Source organism: Anoplopoma fimbria, chromosome 9, assembly GCF_027596085.1.
Source record: "Anoplopoma fimbria isolate UVic2021 breed Golden Eagle Sablefish chromosome 9, Afim_UVic_2022, whole genome shotgun sequence".
NCBI lineage: Eukaryota > Metazoa > Chordata > Actinopteri > Perciformes > Anoplopomatidae > Anoplopoma > Anoplopoma fimbria.
Window position 1 is genome coordinate 6,744,462 of NC_072457.1, and position 19,749 is coordinate 6,764,210.

At 37.5% G+C, this 19,749-nt stretch overlaps 1 protein-coding gene across 1 annotated transcript; it reads left to right on the forward strand.

Annotated features, from left to right (window-relative positions):
- Positions 1–565: 565 nt before the first annotated feature.
- Positions 566–19,683, forward strand: LOC129095282 (cdc42-interacting protein 4 homolog). Its single transcript, XM_054603668.1, has 14 exons — positions 566–903; positions 6,668–6,783; positions 6,923–6,976; positions 8,521–8,668; positions 8,820–8,882; positions 9,926–10,030; positions 10,399–10,527; positions 10,735–10,881; positions 12,270–12,431; positions 17,220–17,329; positions 17,503–17,635; positions 17,742–17,809; positions 19,255–19,361; positions 19,456–19,683. The coding sequence occupies exons 1-14, from the start codon at positions 880–882 to the stop codon at positions 19,599–19,601; spliced, it is 1,512 nt and encodes a 503-aa protein (XP_054459643.1). The 5' UTR covers positions 566–879; the 3' UTR covers positions 19,602–19,683.
- The last annotated feature ends 66 nt before the right edge of the window (positions 19,684–19,749 follow it).

The window sequence follows — 19,749 nt, forward strand, 5'->3', positions numbered from 1 at the left end:
GTGAGTTATGGAGGACAATGTTTCGTTTGCCTCTGGTCTCCTGTACTTAAGTTACTTTACTTATCTGTAAAAATGAAAAATACCAATTTATATATGTAGATGTAGAGACATGCCACTGGATGACAGACACATTTGACCTGCTGGTGGCGCTAAAACTAGGATTCATCCATAAATGTCAAAAAGTCACAATTCATGTGGATCCATCCGACAGTTCAAGGAAGTCAGGACATTTCAGCTCCTTTTAAAAACCAGCACAGAGCGCACAAAATATAGTCCCTGTAATTTATACAACAAGGCCGATGCATTCATTTATTTCAGCTGGTTTAATGAGGTGCATTATGGGATGTGCTGAAGTGTGTGTGTGTTTTCTTTCCTTGCAGACACTATACATTCCGGATATCAGACGCTACAATGTAAAAATAAACCTGCTGCTTCTTTAAGATACAACAAACAGGGGCGCCGCCGGTAGGTTTCCCTGCTCCTCCCTCCCTCCTCCCTCCTCCTCCCTCCTCCCTCCCTCCCTCTCTCTCTCTGGGAACCCAAACTTGTTTCAGGAAGAAAAAAAGAAAAAGAAAAACCCCCTGAACATATTTTCTCCTCTCGCTTGGAAGCAACAGGACGGCCGCGTCCGTGCCAAGGAGAAGGCGTAGACTTCCTCCAAACATTTCCTCCGCCATCTCCGCTTTCGAGACTCTCTAAAGTTTTTGTGGAAATCTTTGTAACGAGAGGACTTCTTTTTTTTTTTTTTTTTTATCTGATTCGTTTTATTTCCCCCCACCAACAACACCTGGTTGAGTCTTTTCTCTGAGAAGGATTCCTGCGTGTTTCCTCAAAGCTTTTTTTTTTTTTTTGTTTCTTTTTTTTTTTTTTTTTGCAGACATGGACTGGGGAACGGATCTTTGGGTAAGTTGACAGCTGACACAAGAAGAGTCCTCTGGGATAAGTGATATATAATTAAAAAAAATTTTTAAAAACCCACATCAACATCCTTTAATAGTAGTCCTGCTGTTGTTTTCGTCGACTCTGCATGTACACGGTGGGCCTGGGTTAAGTAATCTGGAGGCAGCAGCAGCAGCAGGAGGAGGATTTCGCAACTCCTGCTCCCTGCATACCTCATCCTAAACAGAGGGGAGAGGAGATGTTTATTACTCCTTCTGCCCACCTTATCTACACACTGTAGGCTAAAGGTGTACTCCACCACCACCTCCTCCATGCATGCAATAACTTGATCTTTGCTTAGTGACAGCACCTCCATAGGAAGTGTTGCATCTGGTCAGTGTCTCTGTCAGCTGTGATCACAGTGACAGTCATCAGGTCAGACGACCTCCTCATCTCTGGCCACCACCAGAGACCTCTGTGGAGTTAAGAGGGACTGGTGTGGCCACATGGTCTAGGGATGCAAACTAACAATTATTTGCATTTTGATTTGTTTGCTGGTTAGTCAAGTCATTCGTTTGGTCTCTAAAAAATAAATAAAAAAAAGTGTCAGGAATGAGTATAAAACTACAAATTTATGTTTTCAAATTCCTTGTTTTTGTCCAAGCAGCTGTCCAGAACCCCAAGACATCCTGTTTACGGCCCCATAGGACACAGAAAGGCAGGAAATCCTGAAACTAGAGAATGTTTGGCATTTTTTTGCTTCGTAAAAAGGTGAACAGTTGAAAAAAAGAATAGTTCCTGATTCTTTTTTTTGGAGGAGATTGATTTCCCTGATCACAGACAGACAGACAGACAGATGTGGACGATGACCTCAAGGAAATTGCATGTTCTGTACAAACTGTGTCTTGGCTGAAACAAAACACCCAGACTGTTTTATTATAGCCGGTTTAATAGCTGGCAGTTGAAAGCAAACGCGTCTGATTTGCCCTAATCCTGCAGTGATTGAGCTCAGTCTGAGTACATGCCTGTGAGATTATTCAACAGTTAAACACAGACTGGGTGAGGCAGTTTGTTAATAAAGAGTTGAAGTTAAACAGCATTCAACTGCTGCTGTTGCTTGAGTTGTGTTCAGACATAAAGGAGACTTTATTAGGGGAAAACCGAAACACATCAGAGCTGAGACGACCAGTCAATTAAGCGATTAGTCAGTTGTCTGAAAATAAACTATTGTTTTCAATATCTCTTTATTCTATTTCTTCATGAATTGACTCATCATTTGGTCTATAAAATATGAGAAAGCAGAGAAAAAAATGCCAATGGCACTCTCCCAAAGCCCAAAGTGATGTCTTAATATCACTGGTTCTGTCTGACCAACACCCCAAAACCTGAAGATCTTCATCTACCATCACATTGGATGAAGAAAAGCAGCAAATACTCACATTTGTTAGGGTGGAACAGGTGACTTTTTGGTCATTTTTGCTTGAAACATGACTTGTTTCAGCTATGTGAGCAGCTGTTTTGTTATTTTTCAAGCATAAATGTCAAACTAAGTTCCAGCTCAAAGGTGCTGCTTTTCTTTACTGATAATAAACTGAATCTCTTTGGGTTGAGGACCTCTGGTCAGACAAAACAAACCATATGAAGACGTCACCCTGGGCTTTAGGAAATTGTGATTCACATGGTTAACAATTTAATGACCTTTATAGACTGAACCACGTTTGATTTATGGATGAATTATAGGCACAATAATCCGTCGTGAGAATTATTGTTGGTTGCAGCCCTAAACTGACCTTTTCCTCTTTGGACGTTCCTCAAAAAAATAAATACTTTACGTTTTTATTCTTATCAGTTTTCACCTGATTGATCAGATTGCAGCTAATCACACACAGATGATTTGATATCCTGAAAATGATACATATCCTCATTTAACCCCAGTGAAATATCTGACAGTTTTGTAGCTTTAAGGTTTGAAAAATCCCCTCATGACACACTGGTTTCTCAGTAAGGCTCTGTCATATTTATACTGAGTGGAAAATGTTTCCAACAAATTCTGGCTGACATATTTGGCATCTTTGGACACTTTGGGACGTCCAGTTTGTTGGGTCTGAATGTTCACAGCTTCACTGATCGACTCTCCTGATGGTCAATGAGACCAAACAATCCGGACACACCCAGCACATCGACTTTAAAAACATGCCTTTGTTTATTGGCATGAAAAGTTTCAAGAACAATGATGCCAAAAAATCAAAATACAAAAGTACACAATAACAGTTAAATGTGAACAATGCTCTTAATACTTGATACTCCTATCTGTATCATAATACTGTAAAATCTGTATATCCCTGGAGTCAGTTGCATCAGTTACTTGTAAGTTTAAACTTAAGTTGCTTAAGTTACTAAGTTGAGGTATACGCATCACTGAGTTAAAATGAGATTTGTAACAACTAATATATTTATATAATAAATTATTTACAGCCTCTAGCTGTCGGCCGTTAGCTGGCTAATATATGACCAGTCCAAAGTAAAATGAATAATATGGCATAAGGTGGACACATCTTATGTGACTCTCGATCAAAATGTTATTTTAACAATTCATATAAATGTAATCTTTGACAATTTTAAATTACATTTCTGACAAAGACTGGTGGAAGATAAATGTACTTAGATATTTTACTTCAGTAAAGTCTGACAGCAGGAAGTGAAGTGAAATACCTGCATTCAAAATGTTATTTAAAGGAACAGTTTGAAGCATTTAGAGGGATCTATTGGCAGAAAATGAATATAATATTATTAAGTATGTTTTATTTGGTGTAAAATCACCAGAAAATAAGATTGCTGTGTTTCCCTTATCTTGGAATGATCTGTTAATATCTACCGACAAATCCTACACACTGCACCTTTAAGTAAAACTACAAAAGTATGAGCAGTATTAGCAAAAATAAACTTGAATCAAAGTACCCATTATTAGAATAATGTTTTGCATCATGTCATTGGATTATAAATGCATTCATTTAAAGGAAAGGCTCATTTTAATTACTTAATAAACTGCCGGGTAGCTCATAACTTTCAAAAGTTTTATTAAATCCTTTATAAATAAATCGCAGTTTGTTTGTGGTTATTTATTATATTATTAATCTGAATCTTGAACCTAACTAGTAACTTAAGTCATCTAATATATATATATATATATATATATATATATATATATATATATATATATATATATATATATATATATAAAAGGGAGTAAAAGGTACAACATGTCTCTCTGAAATGCAGTGGAGTAGCAGAAAATGGAAAGTAAAAGTACTTGAAAATTGAATTTACAATATTGAATAAATCTAGAAATGTAAATGTATGTAAATACACCTCACTGCTCAAAAATAACAATATATCTCAAATTACAAAAAATTGCTAAATTTGCTAAACGTTATAGTTTTAGTTATTCTTTTTGGCGAAGACATTTCTTAAGTGTCATAGTTTACTGGTTTAGTAAATCAGTTGGAAACTAGCCGGAAGTCACCGAGAACTTAGAAAGAACTTTACACACAAGTGTCTATATATTTTTGAATAGCTGGTAAATTCAAATTTAGCCTTATGACGTTGGTAATGAATAGTTTTTTTGTTTATCCATTTATTTGATTGGTTGCTCTGTTTACACATGACTAAATTCTTTACTAGCTATGACGCTTAAGTCCTGATGGTGCCAACTGATTTACTAAATCACTTTATACAAACTTAATAATTGATAGCCAGTGCAACCAGTTTCCTAGCTGTCGTTACCATTGAGGTTAGCTAGAATATGACCTCACTGCAGAGGAAGCATATGCTGCCGTCAGTCGTCACGGTGATGGGCGGGACTAGTCGGACTGGTTCCAGGGTTTGTAGGGGCCCCGGGGACCGTCAGTCATAGGGCGGAGGTTCGCTCTGAGCTAATGATTATCTCATTCCTGTCTCACTATCAGCATTTCCTCCTCTCGCACAAACACGCAGATGTGTTGCAGCAGAGTGATGTGGCGCAGCAACACAACTGGCGACTGCATGCAGGAGTCTTCATATTCTTCATTATTATCTCTCTTCATCGCAGTTTTTGTTACTCGTCCATCTGATTTCCTCCATCTCTCTTTCTCTACTTCCTGGTACAAAATGTCTATTTCACACCATCGTCCTCTTATGTTTTCTAATCCTGTTCCTCTCGTATCCAGGACACTGCTAACTGTGTTACTATGCTCTCCATTTAGCTTCCCCCTCCTCTGAGGACTCAATATCTATGTCTCTGGCTCCAAAAGACCCTGCAGCCTCACACACACACACACACACACACACACACACACACACACACACACACACACACACACACACACACACACACACACACACACACACACACACACACACACACACACACACGAACAATGAAGAGGTGGATTCTTTCTTTGTGCTCTTTGTCACATTCTCCTTCAGTGAGTCCTTTACTGTATGCCAGGACTCTATGTGGTTTTAAGCCAGTGTGGACAGAGAAGACAAATGTTACCTGTCCGACAGGTTTGTGTGTTTGTGATGTGTGTGTGTGTGTGTGTGTGTGTGTGTGTCTCTCTGATGTGTTTTGAAGGCATGGATGTATGTAAAGAGAGACAGGAATGCTTAAAAGGAGTGCTTTTATGCTCTAAAGCATAAAAAAAGTGTGTGTGTGTGTGTGTGTGTGTGTGTGTGTGTGTGTGTGCAGTTATGTCAAATCCACAGCCTAATGAAATGTGGTTTGAGCTGAGACGCTTAGTTGATTGACTATTTAAAATGATTCAGCATCTATTTTAAGTGTTTATTAATTGTTTACAAATGTAGTCGATTAATCAATAAGTCAGCAACTACTTTAAACTTACTCTGAGAAAGTGTTGAGACTGACCTTATAACCAGGACTTTCATCTAAAGAACATAAAACAAAAACCATAAATGAAAAGCATAAAACGCCATAAACATAAACATTTTGAACGATGGGCAAGAACCAGTTGCACTCGTTACATAAAATAAACTTAAATAAGTCTCCATGTTTAATATTTGCCGCTAAAGATGATTGATTGATTGATGAGTGAGTCATCTGCAGATTACTGTCTTGATAAATCGTTTGGTCTATAAAATATCAGGAAAAAAATGAAGAATGTCCATCACAATGTCCTGCAAAACCAAGGTGATGTCTTCCGACATTCTGAAATCCAACATATTCAGCTTAGTTGCACATAAGACGAAGAAAAGCAACAAAAAAAATGCAATTTCAGAGGTTATAGATCAAAACAATGTTTGGGAATCAAAACATTTGCAGACACATTTTCTGTCGAGCAGCTAAACAATTAATCAACGAAGCCTTTCAGCTGTAGTGTGCAGTCCATGACCTGCTGACATTTACAGACATGTCATATGTTCCCTTTGTTGCTCTCACTCTTTCACTGCAGCCGGCTTCACTTCTTGTTTCGAGCACTCTTTAGTTTCATTCTGGTCCTCATGATAACTTAAACTTTCGTCTGACATTTCAGAACGTTTCACTGAAAGAAAGAAAAAAAAAAAAAAAAAAAAACAGAAGCTCCTTGGTCTCGTTGTATGTTTTTTGGGTCAATGTCTTAAATTTGAACTGTGCACTAAAGTGTCCTACTTTTCCAATCCAAAGTACTGGAACAAAACAATGAAAAATGTGTTGCCATCCAGAAGGCTTTAGACTGCACGGTGTCAGCAGCGTTTGTGTCTGTATGCATGTTTTAAAACATGTGTTGCTCTGTGCCGTTTCTTTTTTTTTTAGGACCAGTATGATCACATCGACAAGCACACGCAGTGCGGCCTCGACCTGGTGGATCGCTACATAAAGTTTGTGAAGGAACGGACGGAAATAGAGCAGAGCTACGCCAAACAACTCAGGTGTGCCTTTTTGGGGTTTTCTTGAGCTTGTTTCTGTATGTTTATTTATATTAACATAAATTGGGATCTTAAATGTATTTGTGTATTTGTGCATTTATGTATGTGCGAGTCACACTGCCTCTTTTACACTTTCTAACAGGAGTCTATCAAAGAAATATGCCAAACGAGGGAGCAAAGAAGAGCAAGACTGCAAGTGAGAGAATAATCAAATGTCCATTTTCTTTTCCCTTGTTTTGTGTATATATACAAAATAACATTGTATTGTTCACTAAACCGCCTTACTGTTGCTGTTAACCTGTCAAGCTTTCCATTCCTGCACCACACATATGCAATAGGAATGATAACAGTGGAAGATTTACTACAACAAATTTGCAGTACGAAGTGAACAAAAGCAGGCTTCTCATTTCTAGCTGACTACTGTGGATTTTGTCAGCCTGAAATGACAGTTGTAGCTAGCTTGCATTAAGTAATATTGAAGAGAATTGAGACTCTTCTAAAAGCATCTTAACGTTACATTTGCACATGATGGCTAACATTACATGATATAATTGCTAAAACACTAGCTTCAGTAAGTAAAAATGTAATTTATTCATTCCGACAGTTGGGGTGCTTGCTGTGGAAAAACAATATTGGATAACAAGAAACAGTGGTTCTATTTGTGCTTTCACTTTCTTCTTTCAAAGACTATGCTTTACTTATAAATGAGAAAAATAATTTGAAGCCGAGGATTAAGCAATGCTGATCATTTTGGATGATGGTTCTGGGTTTTAACTTCCCCAAACCAAAAAAAGAGCAGGACAGCCTACTATGTCAGAGTTAAAGGTGCTAATTTTGATATTCAGAACATTAATAAAGCAGCAAACAAATTGCTGTTACAGTCAAACCTATTTTCCAGTTGACACATCTTTTTTATTTTTTTATTTAAAAACAATAAATAAAAGATAATGAAACTAGATTAATCTGTTTTTAAAGTATGGATTAATACAAATATACTGTTTTTTGAAAATAGTTGATGGTCAGTGAGACAAAAAAATATTGTAATCAAGTTGTGATGCATCGATAATCGTTTTAAGATAAGATAAAAGAAGATAATCCTTTATTAGTCCCCCAGCGGGGAAATTTACAAAATTATAATTATAATCTCATCAAAGTCGTTGCTCGTATCTACTCTCCAGTTTCTTCAAACATTGTTAGCTCTGTCATCACTGTTGCATTAGTTTGCACTGTTAGCATTTTTAGCAACATTAGCTGTGAGCGGCCGGCTCATGCGTCGCCATGTTGAGAGCCGTTAAGAGGCAATCAAAATGCATTTAGCAGCTTTAGTCTAAACTGATATGTTAGCATCGTGTTATCCACAGGGGTCGATGTTCTGAAAAGATATAATTTTCTAAAGAAACCTTTAACCTCACAAAATAATGTAGTTATCTTACAAATAATGCTGTGTTTCTCCTGTTGTTAGTGAGCTAGTTAGCAGGACATGCCACCAACGCTGATGAACACATATTTGAATCCATTCCTTTCACTTTTGCTCATATGTTTTATACATACTATAGTATCACACACTTATTAGAGCACCATGCACATCACGTTGGCATGTAGACAAATCCAAAGCTTGGCAGGCCTGTAGTCCTTAGTTACGGTTGCTAAGCTATGATTGAGTTTGGTTTTATCAGTCGGTTAAATGTTGGCCTCTCCAGCTGTGATGATTTTCCAAATTGTCATTCCCTCCCGCTGCAGATTCAGCAATCACGCATCTCTCCAGGAGATCCTGAACGAGCTGAACGATTACGCCGGCCAACGGGAGCTCATCGCTGAAAACATGATGACCGGCATCTGTGTGGAACTCACCAAATACCTTCAGGAGCTCAAACAGGAACGCAAAACGGTGAGAGAGGGAGGACAATCACACGAGGGAGGGAGGGAGAGAGGGAGAGAGGGAGGGAACAGGGAAGGTTTGGCAGATTGCATATCAACGAGGTACGCCGTGACGTCATCATAAACTGCAGAACATTAACTGAAACCTCTTTGTTCCTCAGCACCTGTCTGATGCCAAGAAGGCCCAGCAGATGTTAGAGAGCAGCTTCAAACAACTCGAAAGTGTGAGTCACGTGTTTTTGTTGCTTTGATTGTCATTTTAAGGATTTGTTTGCCCGAATTAGGAAAAGAAAATCTCACTTTCCTCTTGTGAAATCCTCACGTGGATGATTTAAACGGCTTTATTTTACAGGTCCGTCATGGAAAGAACTGTTCAATAAAGTATCTTACTAATAAGATAAGATAAGATAATCCTTTATTAGTCTCACAGCGGGGAAATTTGCAGGATTACCGCAGCAGAGTGGATAGAGCAAAGGAACAAACAAGTGACATGAGTAGAAAAACGTAGATGAAAACAAGTATAATAAATAAGTAATCACACATTAAAGGTATAATAGGTAAAAAAAACTTTAAAATTAAAATAATAATCATTCTTATAGGGAAAACTACACCAAAGTTCTTCGTTTTGTTGAGTTCAAAATCAGTTAATATTTATTAATCAAGTTAATATTTAATATTTAATCATTAATCATTTATTGTTGGAATCTTCAATCTTCATATATGATGAGTTGTATGTTTGCTTGCAAGAAATTGCATATTTCAGCAGAGCTGCTGTGCACAGACTAAAATAAGCTGGTTTAATAAATATTTGGAATTAATTCATTGGAGTGTGAGAGTTAAAGTGTGTCCTTATTTAACTTGAGTTACTACCAATTAACAAAAGTTAATTATTTTCAAGAATCCTTTAGGAAATTGTTGGAAATGTGCAGTTCCGTAAAATAGTGTTACCATTTTATTGTTTTTGTTTTGTCAGGTTTTGGAATAAATGTCACCTCACTCCAAGGAGATGAATAGTTTAAAAGATATTGAACAGCAACATCTTCTATTTCCTTCTTATGTAGAAAAAGTTCTAGTTAAAACAGGTCACAACGAGGTCTGTTTCCGCTGAATATTTTAAATGCAATTTCGGTTCCACTTTCTAACAAGGCACCATTTTTTAAAGGTTTACAAGAAAGTTTTAACTAATTACCTTTTTTGGCCATCTGTGTGTGTGTCTGTGTGTGTGTGTGTGTGTGTGTGTGTGTGTGTTTACTGTACATGCCTGCAGACAAAGAAGCGCTATTCCAAGGAATGGGCGGAGGCTGAAAAAGCCTCACAACAGGTAGAGAAAATAGAGAGTGACCTCAATGCCACCAGGCTGGATGTCGAGAAGGTAAACACAACACACACACACACACACACACACACACACACACACACACACACACACACACACACACACACACACACACACACACACACAACTGACCACTGATATATATTTTTTTCTTGTTTGGTTTTCATATTATTTTCAGTAAAAATAGAACAATAATAATAATCCTTGAGCTTTTCTTGTCTTCCTCCCTCCTTGGCCTCTATACCTCCTTGTCTCCCTCTCTGCCTCCTCCCTCTGCATCTCTCCCACATTTCTCCCGCTTTGCATTTTTGTTTTGCATAATTTCTCCCTCTTCCTGCACCCTTTCATGTTCCCCTCCCTTTTCTCCTCTACGCGGTTCCACCTATCTTTCTTTCGCTCTGAAGGCCAAGCAACATGCCCACTCCCGCACACACACAGCGGAGGAGTGCAGGAACGACTATGCCGCACAGCTCCAGAGATACAACAAGGATCAGAACCTCTACTACTACTCAGAGATACCGCTGATCTTCAACGTGAGACAAAGACACACGTAAACACACACAAACTGGGCAGAGCTCACACACCTGCTTAAATTATGTAAAAACCAAACACACCCTTTCAAAATGTAATCATCCTCTCCAGTGTCTTTGTATGAACGTGAATGTGACATTTATAAACACAGGCAGCGTGAATATTATATAATATTTCATCGCGGTGTTGTGTGTTTGTGTGTCGAACAGAAAATGCAGGACATGGATGAGCGGAGGATTCGGCGGCTGGCGGAGGGATACTGCCAGTTTTCAGATATCGAGAAGAAGGTGCTGCCCATCATCACCAAGTGTTTAGAAGGGATTTCTTCAGCAGGGTTGAAAATTAATGAGAAACAGGTAAATGTTAGATGTCTATAAATGTGTTTGTGATTTTGTTTTTTCTCCGTTTCGCTCACATGATTTAAAATAAGGGGACTGTAAATTGTCTGTGTCCGTCTGTCCAGTGTCACATCTGAGAAACCTCTGATCTCATTGTTGTGAAACTCTCAGAGGTGATGCTTCGTGTTTTGATGTCTAAAGGAAAAATGTGCCATTTCGGATAATTCATTTATTTGCTTTTTTACTGAGAGTTGAATAAGAGGATTGATATCGCTGTCATATGTGCAGGTTAAATATGAGGCTAGCTTAGCTTAGCACAGTGACTGGAAGCAGGGGGAAACAGCTAGCCTGGCCCTGTTCAAAGGTAATAACCACCTCTCTAAAGCTCCATAATTAACACATGGTGATTTCCTAAAGTGTTGTCTTCACTGTGAGTTAACAAGGCTGGCAACCAGCAGAGACTCCAGGAAGTCAGTATGAAACATTCCTGCACATAACCCCCGATGTTGTACCTTGAACAGAGCAAGGCTAGCAGTTTCCCCCTGCTTCTATTCTTCATGCTAAGCTAAGCTAATCATCTGTTGGTTGTAGCTTCATCTCACTTGCCATCACCAGCAAAAGCCAATAAGTGAATTTCTTGTTAACAAACAAAAGTTATGTTTACACTGATTTTCATAAACCAAGATGTATTGTGTTTATCCAAACAAATGTGCATTTCGTTCCTCATAAAACATTTGCAATGCAGTTTTAAAAAGTATAAATATGTATATTTAAAATCTGCATTGTTTACATCCATGTTTATTAGCATGCAGTGTTCTTCTTCCCTGTCTTTTCTGGCATGTTGCTGCATTTCTTGGCGTGTTAAAACTCCACAGGGCGACTTTAAGGTCAAATTTTCTGAATTTGAAGCCATACTGCAACACCGGTTCAGATTAATATGCATAGTACTTGCAGCAATTCTGCTTTGTGTTCTAGTTCTGCAAACATCGCATCTTTTTTTGTTGTTGCATGTATTATTAAGCGTTTTCCATGTTGTATAGAGTATGTTGTCTCAGTAACTGTCTTAATGGAGAAAATAAAATCTAAAGACATTTTTATTTTTTATTTTATAAAAACCCTACAGTGCTCTTGGTGATAACAGATTGCTGTACATTGTCCTAAAGCCCATTAATTATAAAAATAATAGAAAGCCTTGTAATGACTTTACTTTTTACTAGGTTAACTCAAACAATTCAGTGCAACAGTCTTGTAATACAAAAAATACCTTTTAAAAAAGACTTGTTGATACTGTGTCTGAGAGGTGTTGATTTATTCCTACGGTAATATTTAAGACGGGTTGTTGTAGTCAGAAGGTTTAAGTGATTATGTGTTAAATCAAAAATGTTTGTCTGTTTGTCTCCCTGCAGGACTCCATACTGTTCATAGAGCAGCACAAATCTGGTTTTGAGCGACCTGCAGACTTAGAGTTTGAAGACTACACCCAAGGAATCAAACCAGCAACCTCTGACTCCAGCCTCAACCCTCCTAAAGTGCGCGCCAAGCTCTGGCCTTTCAGCAAGAAGAATAAGGTGAATTTGCAGTCTGTTCACATTTGGTTTGCTTCGCATTGAGTTTGCATGCACAAGAGTGCATCGTCTCAAGGACAAGAAGTTTACTGCCTCTCCCCTCTCCGCATTGGTGCTTCTGAGTCTGACAACCTGAAAATCCTCCCTGTGCTGTTCTTCAAAAAGTAATCCGGACAAACAAGTTGTTATTGGGCTAAAAATAATCATGTCATGTCTAGTCTGTGTAACTTAACTTAACTTAACTAAACTTAACTTAACTTAACTTAAACACAGTAACAGGGTTGGTTTATTGGTCTTTGATTGGTGCACGTGCTCTTTTTTTCTGAAAAACTGTAATGAGCACTCATATAATTGAGTGCTGATTAAAGGGAGCTTCACAGTTTTTATTTAAAGCCTTAAATATATTCTTATTATGAATAAAAAATATAATCCTGAAAGAATCTCTCTTAAAGCAAATTAAATTCACTCCTCAACCAGATATAAAAAGACATGATGTTGATTTTATGGTCTTCAGTAATCAATTTAATTTAAATCATTTACACATAATTTTGGAACCCATACTAATAAAAAAAATAGTTAATTGATTTGCATGATGCAGATGCATTTAATACATTTTAGTTTTTAAATCACCACACTCCATAGATGCTCCCAAAAACGAGTTATTTTGGACAGAAGTGCAGCGTTTCAACATAACATCCTCATTGGTTGTTATGTGATTGCATCCCATTAGCTTTTTGATATAGTTGTATTCTGCTTTGGAGCTTTGAATGACAAGTTTATATCATAACATAAGTGTCAGAAATGTGTCAAAGTTGGTTTTTGTTGGTTTTTTTGTCCATCTCTCAATACTTTCAGACATTTAAACTTTAGAGTTAATTTAATCTTAAAAAATGGCTCAGAAAGTTTAAAAAAAAGACAAAATAATTTCCTTCTTCAGTCTTCAGCAAACGTTACTCAAACAGGAGTAAATGGTGCATCTGTTTTTAGCTGTGGCTGAATACACATTTAGCATGCAAGTGATTTTTTTTTTTTATGGCCGTTCAGGACAGTTTATGAGTACTGATTAAAAATAATTTACAGATACCTATTTCCATTGTAAGTAAGAATGATGTCACCCAGACCAAACAGTGTGGCTCACTGATTTTTATTAGTTTTCTAGCAACAATGGAGCTCTACGGCACAGAGCAAGAGGCTTATGATGCTTTGTTAGTAGGGATCAATTCATAGTTGGTTTTGGTCCTTTTAATGGGATTTATTGACACTATAAAAATAAATACCACCAGCCTCATCTTTTAATAACCAACATGTTTTCATTTAAAACAACGAATGCATGAACATTTCTCAATACACATCGAAGAAAAGGTGTAATGTTCCAGCCGGCTGTGGATAAACCGGTTCCTTTACAGGTTTGACATCTTGTTACCGATACATAGAAGACAGTTTTTAAGGAACTCAAAAAAAATCAACCGTTAAAGATTGGGAACCCAGCTCTCTTCTTATCCTCCTTCTGTTGATTATTGTAAAAGTGCAAAAGGACTCACACGGCCTCATAACAATGCACTCAAACACACACACACACACACACACACACACACACACACACACTCATGAAACTCCACACACATTCCACTCATGTCTTACCCCCCCACCCTGTTGCCCTCAGGGGCCAATTCTAATTCCAGTCTGCTGCACAGACTTGCCCCAAAAAACATCCTTCGTTCTCTCTTTAACTCTTTCACTCTTTAACTCATTTTATTACAAAAAAATCTCTGCATCTGTTTGACTCCCCCTTTTTCTTCTTCTCGTCTTTTCCTCTCTTCGCCAGTGTCATTTCCCCCTCCTTTTCTCCTCTTCCTCTGCTCCCTTTTGTCTTTTTCTCCCCCTTCCTCAGTTTGCCCCTCCATCTTTCTCTCCCCCGTCCCCTTTCCCACCGGGCACCCACCCCCTCCCCCTCCCCCTCTCCAAGCTGCAGCACTCCCCCTCTCTCTCTGCCTTAGAGAGTTTAATCGCTCTGTCAAACCCAGGATTTCCACCTTAAAGATATTTCACAAACGGGCCTCGGTGAGTGACGACATCTGCTCACGTCCTCCCTCCCCGCTGTCCGTAAACATCCCCCCCCCCCACATGTATTTGTCTCATTGATGCTGTTCATCTGAATAAGCTGTTAAACCCTTGAAATCCGTACAGATACCATGCCTGTTACTGTAAAAGTGTGTTTCCCAGTTATTTACACACGTGTCTCATTCTGAATGTCCGTTTCCCTCTGTCTAGATGTCGCATGCTGACAAGCACATGGTAACATTCATTAACGTTATATAGAGGGTAGACTGAAAAGGTGATAAAAATCAAAGTGTGCTGGTGCTGGATTCTTCTCGATGGGAAATGCTATTTAACACCTAACTCCACTCTGGATCATGCTGCACTGACATCTGCAGGTAAAAATGTGTCAAGGCCCGGTCACACCAGAAAATGACGCACTGAAATTCCTCCACGCTATGAGCTTCTCACATTGCAGGACTAGTTTTTCTAGAAAATAATTAACAGGGGATTTTGAAAAAATACCGGATCATTTAATATAACTTCCAGAATCCGCCAAAACTCTTTAAAACAATATTTTTTTTTATTTATATGTCCCAATATCACAAATCACCAACTTGCCTCAAGGGGCTTTACAATATGTACAGCACATAACGGCCTCTGTCCTTAGACCCTGGATTCAGATTGAAAGAAAACTTTCCCAAAAAATCACTTTAATGGGTAAAAGTTGTGACTTAAATTCCTAAACCAGGTAACAACTAATGACATATGTCCTGGCTGTCATTGTAAAAAACCTAACAAAATTTTAAAACGTCGTTGTGTCTGAAAGTCTAAAATATTTGCTAGAAACATCAATATATGCAAACAAATTTTCCATTAGATTGTTAAAAATCTTTAAGGATTCTGGGAATACTGTCAGAGCAGAAGTTGCCTTTTTTTAACAAGCTTCTAGTTTTTTTTAACAAGATTAGTGGGATAATCATTAATAATTCTAATAATCATTTTTCAAGAAATTGAATCATCAGCGCTAAAATATGAGAGACACAAATATGGTTTTAGCTTTTCCTTCACTAAAAAGACTATAAGGTCACAGAGTTTATTCTAAAGACATATTTCTACCAGCGACCTCTGTCTCATGACTGCAAAACATTTCGTCTATTTTGGAGCAGTTTATATTCTGATAGAGGAAGTTAAATAAAAGCAGATGGAGCAAGACCACTAACAAGCTAAAAAAAGCTTCCTCTGCTTTGGACTCTCTGTTTTCTCCGTTCCCTTTAAAGTCGGCTCTGCCAAGGCAGATGGCTGTAGGTCAACGGTGCAAAATCCACAAAAATCTGATAATTGCTCTGCGACATTTTTGCTGTTTCTAAAGCAGGTGTGACCGGGTTTCACGTGACCTCGCCTGTAATCACAGCTGGGTGTGTGTCAGGTTTGGTCTACTGTACTCGTGAGCCGAACCAGCTGTGATGCTGCACAGCTTGTTGAAAGTGCATCTATTCACCTAGGTGTCAGTGCAAGCAGATTTATTTTCCTGGGATGCAGTTACTCTTTCATTTACAAAAGGAAATCTGTTTCTCTCATGACACAGGGCACTACGTTTCTATTCAGGTAACATCATTAGCATTCTCTCTAAACTAGAGAAACAAGTCTTTCTTCTGTGATGACAAACTGATTTATAACTTTCAATTCTTTCTGTTGAGCAAAAAGGCAAGAATCTAATTTTATAAAAGGAACATATATTTTATTCAAGCTCCATCAGAGCCATGACCATTCAAACTAGAAATGCCTCCCTGTTATTATCGTTGTATGATTGACCTAAAGGGTCAGTTTTCTCAGATTACAAAATATATGTAAGTGAAAAATTGCATTGAAATCGCAACAGTTCTTCTCAGAGATGGTGAAACAAACATGTTGTGAACAGTTTTTCAGTCTTTCTCAATCACAATATGTTGCCAATTTGTTATTTTGGCGATTATAGTCTTAAATCCGTATCTTTTTATCGTTGTTAAACTTTGTCACTTTGAAGACAAAAAAACCCCCTCGACTTTAGACTCAAGATTTTGAGAAATTCATCATCATTGTACACTTAACACCTTGTTTACCAGCCTCAGTCAGTCTGCATTAGCTCAGCTCAGAGTGGTCCACAAGTCTGCAGCGAGGCTTTTAACCAAACCGAGAAATTTAAACAGTTCAAAGGTCACGGATAGAAAAATAAGTGCTGATTATTTATTTTTATTAATAATAATCTCATTTACACTCAATATATTTTTCCCTTTTATCTTTTCTTTTATAAATTAAACAGAATTCTTGCTCTTCCCTAAATGTACATTGGTATGGCATCACAGGAGAAAGACTCTTACTTCTTGTTCATTCAGTGTGCATCAGTCAAAAGCCCTGCACAGCTGAAATTCCATGGTATTCTCAGTTGATGAGATTTGGCTCCGAGCAGTCTTTCTCCTCTCTCTCTCTCTCTCTCTCTCTCTCTCTCTCTCTCTCTCTGTATGTTACTATGTGTGTTTTCTCTGTATTCCAATCATTACTTTCATACCTTGAACAGTCTTTGTTTCCTTGGCATAGACAGATTAAGTGTCACTCTCCTGTTTCTTTCTGTGTTGGAAAGAGAGATAGAAACAGGGAGGAGTGACATCTGGTGGTGATCATTGAAAAGTTTGTCGTATACATGATGCTTACGATAATAACTGTGAGTGTGTGTGTGTGTTTGTTGTGTGTGTGTGTGTGTGTGTGTGTCTGTAGCCGCTTCCTGCAGAAGATTTCTCTCACCTTCCTCCGGAGCAGAGGAAGAAGAAGCTTCAGGCTAAGATTGACGACATCACCAAAGAGCTGCAGAAGACGCAGGACCAAAGGTGACAACTTCACCATGAAACAACAAAAATCAGTCGTACCACATGCTCCCTCAGCCAGTCTTCTAGCTTCTCTCCATCCTTCCTGTCCATATCCCTCTCCCGACGGGAAAACTTCCTTAATTAGTGCTCACATTTCAAAACAATAACAGTTCTCTTCCTCTGTCTGACCTCAGTGATGCACTGGAGAAGATGAAGGGTGTGTACGAGCAGAATCCTCAGATGGGAGACCCTTCCAGTCTGGAGCCTCAGATCTCAGAAACTGCCCAGAACAGTGGCCGCCTGAGGGGGGAGCTCGTCAAATATGAGGTTATAACACAAACATACACATAAACATGGCAGTAATGTGTGCATGTTAAATCCGAGTGTTTGGGAATTTGTGCAGGTCTTAACATTTATTGCTGGTTCATTACAGACGTGGCTTTCAGAAGCAGTGGGAGGAGAGGAATCTTCCAACGCCATCAACAATAATAGTCAACATGGGTAAGACCTTTATTTAAAAGAGTAGTGTATGTCATTAAAAAAGTGATTGTATAGTAAGAATAATGAAAAATTCATAGTTTAGTATGTCACAAAAGATCTTAAGTATAGTATGTCACAAAAGTCCGACTATAATACTTGATAACAAGTTATAGTATTGTATGTAGATAAAAAGAAAAAAGAATCATATTAAAGTATTTCATGTTCCATTGTATATTATGTCGAAATAAGTCATAAAAAAGTCATAGTATAGCATGTCGAAAAAAATCATAAAAAGTCATAGGATAGCATGTCGAAAGAAATCATAAAAAAATTCATACTACAGTATGTCGAAAAAATCATTAAAAAAAGTCATAATATAGTATGTCGTGAAAAAATCATTAAAAAGTCATAGTATATCGAAATATGTAATAAAAAAGTAATTGTATAGTTTGTCGAAATATGTAAGAAAAAAAGTAATAGTCTAGTATGTCGTGAAAAAATCATAAAAAAGTCATAGTATAGTATGTCGTGAAAAAATCATAAAAAAGTCATAATATGTTATGTCGTGAAAAAATCATAAAAAAGTCATAGTATAGCATGTCGAAAAAAATCTTAAAAAAGTCATAGTATATCGAAATATGTAATAAAAAAGTAATTGTATAGTTTGTCGAAATATGTAATAAAAAAGTCATAGTATAGCATGTCGAAAAAAATCATAAAAAGGTCATCAGTATAGTATGTTGTGAAAAAATCATAAATAATTCATAGTCTAGCATGTCGTGAAAAAATCCTAAAAAAGTCATAGTATATCGAAATATGTAATAAAAAAATTCATAATATAGTATGTCGAAAAAAATCCTAAAAAAGTCATAGTATATCGAAATATGTAATAAAAAAAGTAATAGTCTAGTATGTCGAAAATAATCATAAAAAGGTCATAGTATAGTATGTCGAAAAAAATCATAAAAAGTCATAGTATGGTATGTCGTGAAAAAATCATACATCAAATATGTAATAAAAAAAGTAATTGTATAGTTTGTCGAAATATGTAAGAAAAAAGTAATTTTCATAGTATAGTACGTCGAAAAAGTTAAAAAAAGTAATTGTATGGTATGTAGAAAAAAGTCATAATATGTCATAGTATATCATAAAAAGTAAAGAAATTAATCATATCTTCATCATCATATTACTGTAGACAGAAGTTATGATATATATATTTTATTTTTTTGAAGGGAGACTGGCTGCTACAAGTCAATCATTTTCAAATCATTTGAAACACAATAACTGAAAACTAGAGGTCAAAGAAAAACACTGAGCCTCACCTTGCAGGACCTTGTTTTCGATAGAGGGGTTTGTCATCACTGCAAGGTTGCCAGATGTCAAATTATTTCTTGAAATCTGGACATGTTTAGCAGAATACACTGAAGAAATGAAATGTCTTGATTTCATTTCTCTGATATTTCCAGCGTCGGAGCAGCTGACCAGTCTCAGAGCATCTACACGGAGTTCGATGACGAGTTTGACGACGTTGAATCTCCTGTTGGCCAGTGCACGGCTCTGTACACCTTTGAAGGTACGTTGTCATAATTCGCACTCAGCTTGTTCGTAAATGGATTTCATTCTGTCCTGTTTGTACGTATCCTTATTTTGTGTGTTTATGTGTGCAGGCAACAGCGAGGGCACCATTTCCATTACGGAGGGAGAGCTGTTGAGTATAATGGAGGACGATAAAGGAGACGGATGGATGAGAGTCCTTAGAGCCAGTGGAGAAGAGGGCTATATTCCTTCATCCTATGTCAAACTTGCCCCATAACACACACACACACACACACACACACACACACACACACACACACACACACACACACACACACACACATACACATACACGCACACACACTAAGCTTTTGATGGAAAGGTAAGTTAAGAGCCTAAGGTGAATACAAAGTCACCCACGATAA